General features: G+C 39.9%; 1 protein-coding gene across 2 annotated transcripts; it reads right to left on the minus strand.

Annotated features, from left to right (window-relative positions):
• Positions 1-5,077: 5,077 nt before the first annotated feature.
• On the minus strand, positions 5,078-13,914 carry LOC139445699 (uncharacterized). Of its 2 annotated transcripts, none has more exons than XM_071226898.1 (3): positions 6,930-6,954; positions 5,866-5,927; positions 5,078-5,347 (listed from the first exon to the last, which is right to left on the minus strand). In XM_071226898.1, exons 1-3 carry the CDS (start codon positions 6,952-6,954, stop codon positions 5,078-5,080), a joined length of 357 nt encoding a protein of 118 aa, XP_071082999.1. The 2 variants fall into 2 exon arrangements, 1 of the variants encoding a protein (XP_071082999.1); XR_011651875.1 differs by lacking the exon at positions 6,930-6,954 and adding an exon at positions 13,845-13,914 and having other exon boundaries at positions 5,129-5,199.
• Between the last annotated feature and the right edge of the window lie 273 nt (positions 13,915-14,187).

The raw sequence follows: 14,187 nt of genomic DNA on the forward strand, positions 1-14,187 counted from the left end.
AAGGACTAGTGGTCTAAAACTGTTAGTTTCTTACGCTGTATGTATGCATTAATATTGGTCGAAATAAGGCCGTCTTGTATCACATATTGCAGATAACAATGCCAAGAAGTAGGTTTTAGGTATTCTATCAGAGGTAGCATCGTATATTTGTTGTATTTTCGATTGATCGAGCCAATTAAAAACGTCGTGGTTAGCGTTAGACGTTCCGTCATTGACAGATGAATGTGATTACCATTTTAGGTATGGGAATAAGATTCTAATAGTTTTGGTTCAGGAATAGAATAGTTGTTTTGATCTTTTAACATTAAATTTCCACCAACGCTGTTTAAGCTCTGCTTATCACCCATTTTCGGGGGTCACATGACCGCATTAGCTAGATTCATGGGAAGTAACTCTCATCTTGTTACGTTCCTGAAAGCACATGTCCAGGTCACTGAGGAACATGTTTGTTATTGTTTTGATTTTGAATTATGACCGTTCAATGCAATCTTTTCCATTGTATTCAATTAGTAACTGCTGCTGTATTATATATGTAATAAGTTGGCGTTGTTGAACTATTATTCTATTTACATGTAACAGACTTAAATGTCCATATATGTAATCACTGGTTATATACGGATCGGTATATGGTCTCTGGTCAAATTATGCATATTGTTGCATTAAATACACAATCCGGAAGTAATGTTTTTTGACTAAGCCTAATGGCATCGTGTAAACGTGACTATTTGCATATATTATTTCCATTATGAGAAATGTTTTTTCTTGCTAAAACTTGTAATAGATATACCATAGTTGACGTAATAAGTGCCCAGGGCGCTCTCGAAATTAGTAATAGGGGTCTCTTATTAGAATATTATTTTGTGAAAAAAGATAAATTTCATGGTTTATGCTGACAGCCTGAAATGTTTATGTACGACAGATATATTTTTCTAGAATTTAATTGCCCATGATTAAGGGTGCATATAACACACAAATGCGTATTGTAGGCGAATAAATTAGTCTTTTTGAACATTGATCAATCGGAAGGGGTGCTAATTAGGATTGTTCACTAGCCAATATATTAGCAAATACTGCCGAGGGCACTTATTAGAGCGGAGCGCTTATTACCTTCAAATACGGTAGTAATTTTTGTAAAACATGTATGAAGGCTGTTTATGCAAGTAGTATTCTAAATACTATATTCCTGTTACATGTGTGTATTAAGATTATTGTAAACAATTTGAATGTTGAGACTGATGTATCAGCAGTAGTTTTCATGCAGTATTGTGTTGTTGTTAAACAGTTACATTGAAGTTCACAAGTTGCTGTAAGTGAGTATACCTGGTAGGTCATTATGTTTCCTGGAAAAGTGTCCCTAGGTAAAGTATTTCTGATATGTGTTCTGATGCATTCTGGTGCGCATTGTGATTGAGACTTTGGGCTGTATGCCGTTGGAAAATAATGGTGACTTGACATCTCTCTCTCTCTCTGTTTTAGGGTATATTGTTGTGTGGCTCACAACTTGGCGAGCGTGCCAGGATCAGCATATGTTGCTTGAAGTCCACCACGCCAATATTGAAGATGTCAGAGACAGAGTGGAGCATCAAATCCCGGATGTACGGTCTGGATGTATGTGTGTTGACAGAATTGCTGGAGCGGCTTGGAATACCTGTCAAGGCTGGTACGGACATATCAACGTGTTTGACAACTTCAGAATCCAATATGGTAGAATGTCGGAATGATCCAAGCACTGGGGGAAAAGAAGATGCACCTATTATCAGCTGCTGTAGCTGAAAAGCAAAGAGGTTCCTATCATGGACCTTAGACCGTAACCACATCACCGCCAACAATTGTGAGATTCATGGATCTGTCATGAAGCAAGGAATAGGTTTCATCCATTTGATATGACAGATTGAGGCTGGAGAAGAAAGGGGTTAAAGTACTGTTGAGATTATTGATGGTGTTCTTAGAGCCATTCCACCAACAGAGTCACTGAGGGGATACATTGAAGGAAAGGCTGATCTTAGTTTACCCATTCTCTGGAAGCTTCTCCAAACAGTCTCTGAGGAAAAATCTGCGACAGAACTTTATCAGGACCTTAGTTGTGGTGTTCAAGGGGAAAAAGAAGAAACTTTACATTTTGTGAGAACAATACTCACTGGCTTTAGAGATGCCATTATTGCACAAGAATTGAGGAGCACTCTGTCATCTAATCCTCTGGATTATGAGATCATTGGTCAGGTTGGTGCTGCTGTGTCTGCCGAGGAGTAGCGGAAACGGAAGAGCACACGTGTTGCTGATGTTAGGTCTGTAGTGTTTGAAGAATCAAGGATGAAACAAGTGAACTGTTAGGAGACAGTAAATTGGCTGTCAAGGCTGCCAATGGGGAGAACATACCCTTTGAAGGATGGGTCGAAGTATCATTCGAACTGATGAAGGGAACCACTGATTGGAAATTTTCTTTTCCATTTTTAGTTACTGGGATATCCAGCATCACTGCCCCAATCATAGGTTTTAATGTGATCGAGCAATATCTCTTCAGTCATGCAGAGTGTAGCAGAGTCAATGTCATACAATCAGGACTGCCAGCAGTGAGGAAAGAAAAACTGGAAGCTGTTGCAAGAGGAGTGATGTGATGCAATATGGGACGTTCAGAGAGGAAGACAAGTTATATGTGTCAAAGCTGGTCAAGTGTTACAAGTGAAGTGCATGGTCGCCACCAATGTAAGTGAACCCACCACTGTCATGTTGGACCCAAACATTGAGGAACCTTGGCCTGATGGACTGAAGATTCAAGGATCACTTCTTAGGTTGAAGAGATTCACCAAAACAAACATTCCGGTAACGTTAATGAACTGTACTAGTCATGACATTAAAGGGGCACTGATCTAACGCAATTCCCCGGGACTGGTTGTTGCCTTTGTTATTGTTTTTTCCCAGTGAGTACCCGGATGTATAGCAGAAATGTAGACTAGTTCGCGACCTCTGCTGTGCCATTCGTAAGCGCATTAGTCACTTTTATGGGTAGTAATAAGGGCGTATGGTCACATTGATCAACAAAATGAAATACAGTTTTCGAGATAATAAGGACATGTAGGTATCTTTGTGAGTTGCATCGGTAATGGTGACGAAGTTTTGATAAGTCGCTTGCTTGGTAATTTTGCGATTTTCGTTTACACTATTTTGACTTGCAACACAAAGTAAATATTTCACCTGAGCATTGTATTTTTTATAGCGTGTATATTTTTTTACTGTCAAATGTGTAACAAATTTATTAAACGTCTAACTATTCAGTTATTTTACAAAGTGACTGAAAAACATTTCCATCTGTATTATTATGACAACGAATTCTAAACATTTTGATGTTTTTTGTCATCACCAAGAGATTGAAAATGTTACGTTGAAAAGTAAATTTCAAAGGTGTGAAGGTGCGATGGAATGAGAAAAAGAATGGTCAGTTGTCCTCAAGTCACAAAATCACATGGACAGATAAACAAACAGATTCTGCATGGTCTCATAAATGACTTGTTAACTGAAAAGGTAATTCTTTACCCTGACTGGGAGAAAGAGTTCGTATTGCATGTTGATGCCTCTCAAGGACTGGGTGCCATTCTGTATCAGTCACAGGAAAATAGAAATTAGCTGTTGTTGCATATGGATCACGATCAGTCAAGCAGAAAAGAACTCAAACGCTCCGCATGAAAAAGCACATTGTCGATTATGAGCAGTCAGGGACGGACAGTGATTCTTCAGAAGGCAGTGGCCAAGTAGAGATCCATGTGAAGGAAGTTTATCCTGAGAAGCATTTTGCTGCATCAGAAAATGCCAATGAAACACAACTCCCAGTATCAAGTCGGTCGACGGATCATGGTTCTAGTAGTGTTGAGGATCCAGATGATACTGATGTGAGTGCAAGTGAGCAGATCCGCAGCTACAATCAACAGAGAGTGAGGAAGAGTCCACAGATTTTCATTATGTCGATCATGAAGCAGAGGTGAAGAGGTCACAACGACGAAAGAAATGTCCTGTCAAACTGACATATGACACACCAGGAAAGCCAGCTGAATGTGAACAGAAAACAAACCTGAACCTTTTGCGACTTGCATGTCCTGTGGTACCTGTTTCATGGTATTACCCATACCAAGTACTGTTAATGCCAGTGATACATTACCCATGGGTCCGTCCAAAGAGACCTTTACAAGTGATGAACTAACATTGAAACTTCCCTATGAGCATAATGGAATGACCTTAATATTTTATGTATGGGTTGCCTTAAGGGAAGAGATATCAAAGTTTGTTGTAGTTAGTACAGTCTGAAGTACAAAAGGTTTTTCCACTTAGAATAACTATAAGTAACAGTAAAAGGTTTGCAGTATAGTCTGACTGGACGTCTAGCAGTATTGTTACCTTCAGTGTCAAATATCATGATGTATGTAAAACTACAGGTTGTACACTTTGAAAGTGGTATTTTGCAACTACAGAAGAACTTATGTCTTAATATTTTAAGCAGCGCTTTCTGTTACTATGTTTTCAAAACTGTTGTTGAAGTTGTAGTTTGCAAGTAGTTTTCTAAATGCTGTATTCCTATTACAGGTGTGTTTTATGATTATTGTAGACATCTTGAATGTTGAGACTGATGTATCAGCAGTAGCTAAACAGTTACATTGAAGTTCACAAGTTGCTTTAAGTATGTATACCTAGTAGGTCATTATATTTCCTGGAAAAGTGTCTCAAGGTAAAGTATTTCTGATATGTGTTCCGATGCATTCCGTTGCGCATTGTGATTGAGACTTTGGGCTGTATGCCGGTGGAAAATAAATGGTGACCTGACATCTCTCTCTCTCTCTGATTTAGGGCATATTGTTGTGTGGCTGACAACATGGACTACAAGTGTGATCACCATGCGTTAGTCTATAACGTAGCCAGAAAATAGCAAAAAAGGAACAACTAAACAAACAAAATGTTGTAACAAATAATGTATTTCATTAACATAAAGAAAATAACCAAAAACAAACAGAGATGAATTTTATGTATTTTCTAAATATTGTCACACATGCCTCAACAGTCCAAAGTATAAGTATATATATGACTTCACTGCCTAATCCCCCTTCTTCTTATAAAACATACTCTTGACTCTTCTGAAGAAGTTGGCAACCCTGGACAGCAAGGCCTTGAGGAAGGAGTGGGTTGGCTGGATAATCTCCTCATCCACGAGATCTACTTCAATAAAGTCACTGTCGTCCACGATGTACTGACCAGCGATGGTGAGGGACACAGAGGGGACAGTGCTGGGGCGAAGGGTCTGTGGGACGGGCAGGTGGGACAAGTGGGCAGGGATGGTCAGGGACTTCGAAGTAGAAGTAGGTTGCTATAGATAGGGAGGTAGTGGAAAGAATGGAATGTAAGGAAAGAATATTATGTAGATGGAGAAAGTTATTCACTCATTGACTTTTATTGCAGCAAGTGAAATATTTTGGTGGTAAAGACAGAAGAGGAATGAAGTGAAAAAGGCCTATTGGAGATTACAATTCAGAGTTAATGTGTGTTAGAAACTACAGAAAATGTCAAACTGAAGACATGAAGTAAACAATGATATTATAAAGTAAATACTGAGGGTAGATAATGCAAAGAGGAGATAGATGGTAAAGATGATGATATGAAGGACATTCTTGGAAGTACATATGTGACAGACTTTACAGCCTTTGGACCAAAGTTATGTCTCAACATTCATAATAGCCCACTGTTGGTTAAAAGTAGGGAAATGGTATAGGCATGGAGTTACAACTTTATGACAGGGACCAGTACACAAAAGTGTTCCCCATATTGGTGAAAACTGATGGAAGTGCTAAACAGGCATTGTTAAAGACAAGCCTTTATGACACCTACATGGCAAGGGGCAGGATAAGTCAGTTGGGACAGAGGCTGGAGGAACCAGATCATCCGATCAACTGTGGAGAAACAGAAGAATAAACATACAGGGTATTAAACACCCAGGATGTATGTTGCTGGTCCCTAATGTTTAGGTGGTGACTTGTAAATAATATATCCTTTAGTAGGGCTGGAAAATATTTTTGTTTTCACTATTAACTTGCCCTACTGATTAGTGTTTAGTTGAACAGTTATTAATGCAACCATTTAAGGTCAGAATCAATATTTTTTACATTGTGTGCGACTGTGATCGATACTTGTATCGACAACTAAAAAGTCGCTGTGTATCTTCTCCCACTTTATTTATTTGTGCTGACAGGTTGTATGTAGCTAAGCTTTTAGGGGTTCAACTTTTCCAAAATGTTCCATTTTTATGTTGGATAAAGGGTAATGGTAATAATCAAGGGCAGCTAGCCTGGATACTGCAAGGTATATATCCCTGTTACTTTATAACTTGAACCCTTCAGACAAAATATGGGATAAGAAGTTACAGTTTACCTTTCACTGCTAAACTAATTCTATTTGATAAAATACAAGGGATTCCGCCTAGCCATACAATACTGATTTGGGCTCAGACTGCTGTGTCAGTTCTGAGAGTTTATAAGAAATCATGGGAAGATCCAGGTTTATAAAAAAGGGATCGGGGCCAGGGTTGTGTTCCACTTGGGCTATTTGTAACTTTTGTACGGGCACTTCCCACCCAAAACACTTCCCCAAGACTCACAAACACTTCATGTAAACCACTGTTAATGAATTTACGGAATTCATTTTACAACTCAATCAACATGTTACTATGGTAATAAAGGCGCCTAAACAATGTCAATGAGATTTAAAAAACCAACATTTTCAAAAACTGTTTACAAGTTCAAAGTACACAAGGGCCCCTACATTCAACATCTTAAGCCCCTAAAGCATGCAAAGTGTTTGAAGACCAGTACAGGAGCCATGATACACACGGCCTCATCACACTAAAATACCAACGTGTAGGTACGGAATCTACTGAAGCGTAATTAGAATTGTACCTTGAACATAAGTGCTCGCATTCATGGTGGCAGGTTCAAGAATTGCAACAAAGAGTAGGAAAAAAACGTTTTCAGAACAGCAAAGTGCAGATGTGGCATCCAAAATGGCGTCGATGTAACATCAAAGTGACAACCGTCGTCAAGGAAGACATGAAGTCTCGTAAGATCACGCGATATTACAAAATAAAGTTAAACTGGCTCCCGACCTTATTTGCGCTTGCACTGGGGTGTTAGAGACGGAGCTCGGCTGTATTTTAAGGAGAGTAGTTTAGTCGCGCCATCATATGAATGGAGGAAAATTAATTATGAGCTGAATTAATTCCCCCAGTCACGATTCTGGGCGTTACTAGTTACTATTCAACCAGCAGCTTGTAAGGGTCTATGATCATACTATGACTATTTTCATAACCAGCAATATATGGGATGCGGGTGCAGGCTAAAACGACACCTCAGCAAAACGTCACTGATTTCTCGGGCGTAGTAGTAGTATAAAAGAATAAATAAGTCTTGTGTACAGTTGTAAGGGGTGCTAATTGAGATTGTTCACTAGCCAATATATTAGCAAATATCGCCTTGGGCGCTTATTACGTCGAACACGGTACTTATATTGGAGATTTTACGTGCGCTTTCCGACTGAGAGGAAAGATGATGACATGAAGGATATTCTTGGAGATACAAATGTGACAAACTTTACAGAATTACTGAAGTCTTTGAACCAAAGTACTCTCAACATTCGTTCTAGGGTTATATTAATTGCATACTGTTGGTTTAACGTAGGAAAACAGTATAAACATTCAGTTACAGCTTTATGAAAGCAGAGACCAGTACACAGAGGTGTTCCTCATATCGGTGATAACTCATTGAAGTGCTAAACAGGCATTGTTAAAGACAAGCCTTTATGACACCTACATGACAAGGGGCAGGATAAGTCAGTTGGGACAGAGGCTGGAGGAACCAGATCATCTGATCAACCGTGGAGAAACAGAAGAATAGACATACAGGGTATTAAACACCCAGAATGTATGTTGCTGGTCCCTAATCTTTGGGTGGTGACTTGTAAATAATATATCATTTTGCAGTTATATAGCTAAGCTTTTAGGGGTTCCCCTTTTCCAAAATGTTCCAGTTTTATGTTGGATAAAGGGTAATTGTAACAAGCATGAAATACTCATATCCCCCGCCAATATGACATGTCCGGTTATGTGCAATGCATTAGCTCCTGCGAACTATGTTGACTGGGCCTTTTTGTAAATGGCCTAATTTGCAGCACTAAAAAAAGATATTACTGGTGTTGTTTCCCATCTTAGCGCTAAGGTGATCGTAACTCCCATACTGATCTTAAACCTACTCAACTGTATAAACACTACCTCCTATCCTGTATATATTCTTGCCAACCAAAGTACTCTCAACATTCGTAATAGGGTTATATTAATTGCATACTGTTGGTTTAACGTAGGAAAATAGTATAAACATTCAGTTACAGCATTATTGAAAACAGGGACCAGTACACAGAGGTGTTCCACATATCGGTGAAAACTCATGGAAGTGCTAAACAGGCATTGTTAAAGACAACCCTTTATGACACATACATGTCACGAGTCGCTATATGGCTTGTCCCGGAATAACATGAGTTGGTCACGAATGCCATGTCCGCTTGTATTGTCGGAAGTTTCCGGAGCTATCAGATGATAGTTCATCCCTTCTCAGCGAACTGTCCCAAATCCTCCAGCAGAGTGGCATCAGAACCATGCAGTGGTCTGCCCTCAGTCCCGATTTAAATCTCATTGAGCACCTGTGGGACGAGATTCAAGGACGGCTGAATGACGTCCGACCAAGGCCGACAACTGCAGCTGAACTGCATCAGGCGTTTCTCAGAGCGTGGGCTCAAGTGCCTATGGCCTTCATCAACCGCCTCATCCATTCCATGTATCGACGTTGCACGGCAGTCATCAATGAACATGGCGGACACACGAGATACTGACTTGTGATGCCATTTTCTCAGAGACTAGTGTTGGATTTCACTTTAAGAACATTTGACACTTTCATTTCGACCTTGATGATCAGTTTTGCCAAGTTTCATCTGTTTAATACGTCTCAAAGTATGTTTACAGTGTTTGGACAAATAAGGTTTCTCATATATCTGTCCATGGTGACGTTTCTCTTGCGATTCAGTATACATGTCTTCTTCTTGGCCCCCCAGAAGGCCTAAAGGTTATGAATGCACTGTGATGTCACTGTACTTCCTGGACCCGTGAAGATTCCGGGGTAGAATTGGTCTTCAGCATCCCATACTTGCCGTAAAAGGCGACTATGCTTGTCGTAAAAGGCGACTAACGGGATCGGGTGGTCAGGCTCGCTGACTTGGTTGATACATGTCATCGATCTCAATTGCGTGAATCGATACTCATGATGTCAATCACTGGATTGTCTGGTCCAGACTCAATTATTTACAGACCGCCGACATATGGCTGGAATATTGCTGAGTGCGGCGTTAAACAAAAAACCAACCAACCAACCAACCAACCTGGTTCATCAATCACTTGATTGTCTGGTTTGTTTATGGGCCATATATATATAAAGAAGAGGTACGAGTCAGAGAGTGTTGAGTCAGGAGAGTAAGGGGGATGGGGAAGTAACTGTCCCAGAGTGTAGCTGCAGCTGCTGCTATCTGTGGCGTGTGCGAGTTGTCCTGAAGGAGTAACAGCGTCGGCGGAGCATCCTCGACGTTTTTCCTGGGTAGTTCTTGGTTGATGCACGTCATCGTATCCCAATTGTGTGGATCGATGCTCATGATGTCAATCACTGGATTGTCTGGTCCAGACATTTACAGACCGCCGTCGTATAGCTGGAATATTGCTGACCGTTGCGTTAAACAACAAACCATACCAATCCTGGGTAGCTCGTCTCAACTGACGCAGTTCTGTGGAATAGTATGAACCCGTTGCAGACAATCAATCTTCGGCCCATACCCGCCACAGGTGAGATCATTTTTCACTGTATGTCTCTATGTTTTATCTGGCGGCCACCAGTTACTTCCACGGGTGAGATAAAACAAAGAAGTTTACAGGGGAAAATGATCTCACCAGGGGAAAAACATATAGAGACATACAGTGAAAAATGATCTCACCAGTGGCGGTTATGGGCCACCGTGCGTTTGTTTTAAATAAAATAGATTTGACTTGGTCACGTTTGCGGAAAATTGTGGGTCTCTTCAACTGATACATACAACCTAAAAAACTTTAGGTAAAATCTTCGATTTTGTTTAGTATTTAAACATAAAATCGGTAGCGGAGGCTGATTATGTATTCTCTTTATTGATAACAACTTCCGGTTTATTGCTTTCAGTATTTTTTTACATTTTCGTATTTACACACCAACTTCCAAATGACAATTAAACAGTGATTAATTCTCTGTCCCAAATTTATCCTCCTTATCCCGTATATCATATCGTGATAAATATAATAGATGTGACACACTTGATATCCAGTATGTTTCAAAATATGAAACATCCCATCCTTCACTTTATTCCAATCGCTGTATACCGAAAAACATATTTAACAAATCATTTGTTTAAACGCACGTAATACTATCATTTATCTGACGAGAATTTGATGGATCCTTTATTATAATTCATTGGGGCCACTTTATACCCGGGACTTCTCCATCCAAGAAAATCCGGATGAGCCAAGCTCACCTTGCTGACAAATATGCAAACAAAAGCTGAAACCACAAAGAGCAGCGGGGTTCATGTCGTATATTACCACGGTCTACTTAACATCACTGTTATATTACAAGCTTGTTAACGCGACAAAGCGCTGACAACATAGTACTTGATTTTAACCGTCTGTGTTATATCAAATTGCAATCAGCACCTGTTCAAGCCTCTACACTTGTTCCACCAATCACAAGCTTGTATTAAGACGACCAGGATTTTCCAAACATGTCTGTCCCATAAGGACATCTATGCGTGTGGGAGTTACGCGTCGGTTTTTCCAAGCTGTTACAATGCAGGAACGGACCTTATAGGTATTGTTGACGCGGTGAGATTACAACGACTGCGATGCGCGCACGCTATATCATTAAAGTCAGGCAATCAGGCACTGAGTACTCGGTAAACTCACCATGTGTTAAAGGGCGCCGTACGCTGTTAGCATAGCTAAAGAGCAAACAACGGATGGCGGGATGAGGAAGTTTTACTGAATATTAATAACAAGGGGATGGCGTGGTATACTACATCTGTGACATCCACGACAATAAACAGGAATCTACCACCTGTCCAGTAACACATGGGTTATACATTGTGAGTCCAGTCGATTAAACGTGTTTATGATTTTAGAGTTTAGAGTGTTATATCTAGACTAACATCTAGTCTCTGAAATGAACATATCGTACAGAAAAAACAGTTGTTCAGTTATCTTAATAAAAATATAAGAAAAAAGGGAGTCCTGTGACTCTCTTCATTTTCAGATACTGCAGTAATCTAGACTTGCCAACATTATAGACTTGCATGGGCTGTATTTGATATATATTTGTATCAGGGTCTGTAAGACAGACTATGTTATATCATACATGAAACTGTTTCGTTCATGGTTGAGTCGAAATCACCAGCACGGTGTTGAATTGCTTATCGGAAGATGTTAATTACGCCCTCTATTTGGAACGGACTATACCCGGAAAGTGAGTGAGTGAGTATGGTTTTACGCCGCTTTTAACAATATTCCAGCAATATCACGGCGGGGGACACCAGAAATGAGCTTCACACATTGTACCCACGTCGGGAATCGAACCCGGGTCTTCTGCGTGACGAGCGAACGCTTTAACCACTAGGCTACCCGACCGTCCCTATACCCGAAAAGAAACAAGCACGTGCGCACGACAAAAGAAGATTTCATGGTTTTAGTGATCCGTGAAGATCCGGGTTTTAAACATGTCTAAATTTTAAACCTGTTTCAATAAAGTGCCTATGATTAGGCAATCTGTCAAATATGGATAAGATGTATAACATATATTGAAATTAGATGTGCAAATCAGATTCACAGGCACTTGCATAGCACATGCATATACAACCAGGACTTACAACGATCTTTGTACGATATTAACATAAAATGTACAACTTAACCAAACTCGGTGAATGGGGAGTAGGACAGTTGACCCTTGTGACGACAGCAGTCTCTGTATCACATGTTGCAGAGTGAAGAACTATGATCCAAGAGTTTACAGCTTCGTATCCCGCCGAGGATAAAAACATATATTTCTTGTTGCTGTGTGACTAGTTGTATTACTCTGATGAGTGAGTGAGTGAGTTTGGTTTTACGCCGCTTTTAGCAATACTCCAGCAATATCACGGCGGGGGACACCAGAAATGGGCTTCACATATTGTACCCATGTCGGGAATCGAACTCGGGTCTTCAGCGTGACGATCGAACGCTTTAACCACTAGGCTACCCGACCGCCCCAGATGTAGAGTAGCGCCGATAAGATTAAGACTAGTCGCTAATGAAGACAGATATTCTTTTAACTGTACAGACTGTATCGAGGACGCAGAACATGTTTTACTTTTATGTCCTACAGTAAACTACGGTTATAACGAACTCAAATGGAGCACTAATTTTAGTTCGTTATAACCGTAGTTCGTTATAACCATATATGCAACATCCATACAACAAATGTTCGGGACCAAAAATTAAGTTCGTAATATCCGTAAGTTCGTTATAAGCGTGTTCGTTATAAACATACTTTACTGTATATATAACGACCAGAGGGCAAACTTTCTTACTACACGTAGCTTCACTATACCTTATTTGAACGCATTGTCTTGGACAGACATATTTTCTGGTATCTTAGCAAACCCAGATCTTATCTCTTGCGTTGCCAAAACCGTACCGTGCTATTTTAGTTGAGCGCCGACAGATTTTATACAGATAATGTATGTACATATATAAGTATTTCGTGTATTTTTAGCTATTTAGCTTAGTCTCCTTCTAAAATATCCTTTTATGTTTTAATCATTTGTTTTAATGCCTCTTATAAATCGCCGTGCGATATATTGTGATCAAATGTATATATAGTACAATACGGTTATAACGAACACGCTTATAACGAACTGACGGATATAACGAACTTACTTTTTTGGTCCCGACTATTTGCTGTAGTTATGCTGTATATATGCTTACAACGAACTACAGTTATAATAAACTTAAATTAGTAGTCCCTTTGAGTTCGTTATAACCGTAGTTTACTGTATAATGTGTTTTTGTTTGTATTTTAAATGTATCTCTGAGAGAGGCATAAATATACATGGTCAAACATAAATATTTGACAGCTGAGACGCGGAACCCCGGTTACCTTAACTCTGAATATTTGACACTGAAGCGTTATACACAATCTACTTTTCATTTTTTCCAATTCGCCAAGTTAATCCATGGTTGTTAATACATATAATTTAAAGTCACATAACAAACACGTGCATTCACCTATTCATTTTGTATGGAAACCATTCCAATGTCCGCTCACAAGGCAGCACAACTGAACGTGTTTAATGGAACAGCAAAATACCCTATACCTTTGTGAAGGCTCCCAAACTGCCCCCTGTATATCATATAAATGTAGCCGTATAAACGTATTTGCATAGTGGATCAGTCGGTTAATAATAGTTTCACGCATAAAGGCATTTCGAGCCAAGTGTCCATACCCGCCTTTCAAAGCCTTTCCCTATAAGGCAGAAGTATGCTGAAATATGTACCGTTAGTCGAATCAATATAGGCGATATTTATAAACATGGGCTTGAACTGGGTAGTCACTGCCAGTCACCACCGTGCTGCGCTGTGGATAGGGCGGGTTGACAGGCGTACGTACTCCGTGGGTGAGGTAAAAGTAACGGGGGTAATGTGTCGGACATGAAGGTTCTTTCCTTACCCCTCGTGTGCCTCCTGGTGGCAGCGGCACCACACCCGATTCCCGGGCTTCGCTGTGAGTTGGATTGTGGGGTAAGTTGACACGATGTGACAGTTAAGATAGGTTACGTCATGATCACGAGTATAAGCTTAAGCTAATCTTTAGCTATAGACATGTCATGTTATGTGGACTAGTTGTGTCATGTTTGTGCGTGTCCCAGTAGTAGAAGAAGAAGAAGAAAAATGCGACTGTGGATTGTCTGATTCATACTCAATTATTTACATATAACTAACTGGATCATTGCTGAGTGAAGCGTTAAACAACAAACAAAACAAACAATAAAAGTAGAATAAAAAGCCTAAGT

The sequence above is a fragment of the Haliotis cracherodii genome, unplaced genomic scaffold (genome assembly GCF_022045235.1).
Source record: "Haliotis cracherodii isolate W230 unplaced genomic scaffold, xgHalCrac1.p SCAF_6, whole genome shotgun sequence".
In the NCBI taxonomy this organism is placed as follows: Eukaryota; Metazoa; Mollusca; class Gastropoda; order Lepetellida; family Haliotidae; genus Haliotis; species Haliotis cracherodii.

Excerpts from the sequence above, each read along its gene's own strand:
- LOC139445699 (XM_071226898.1), bottom strand. The coding sequence starts at position 6,954 with ATGAATGCGAGCACTTATGTTCAAG. Across the intron at positions 5,928-6,929 it reads TGCGAGCACTTATGTTCAAG|TTGATCGGATGATCTGGTTC; the intron begins GTACAATTCTAA and ends GTTTCTCCACAG. Across the intron at positions 5,348-5,865 it reads CTTATCCTGCCCCTTGCCAT|CAACCTACTTCTACTTCGAA; the intron begins GTAGGTGTCATA and ends CCCTATCTATAG.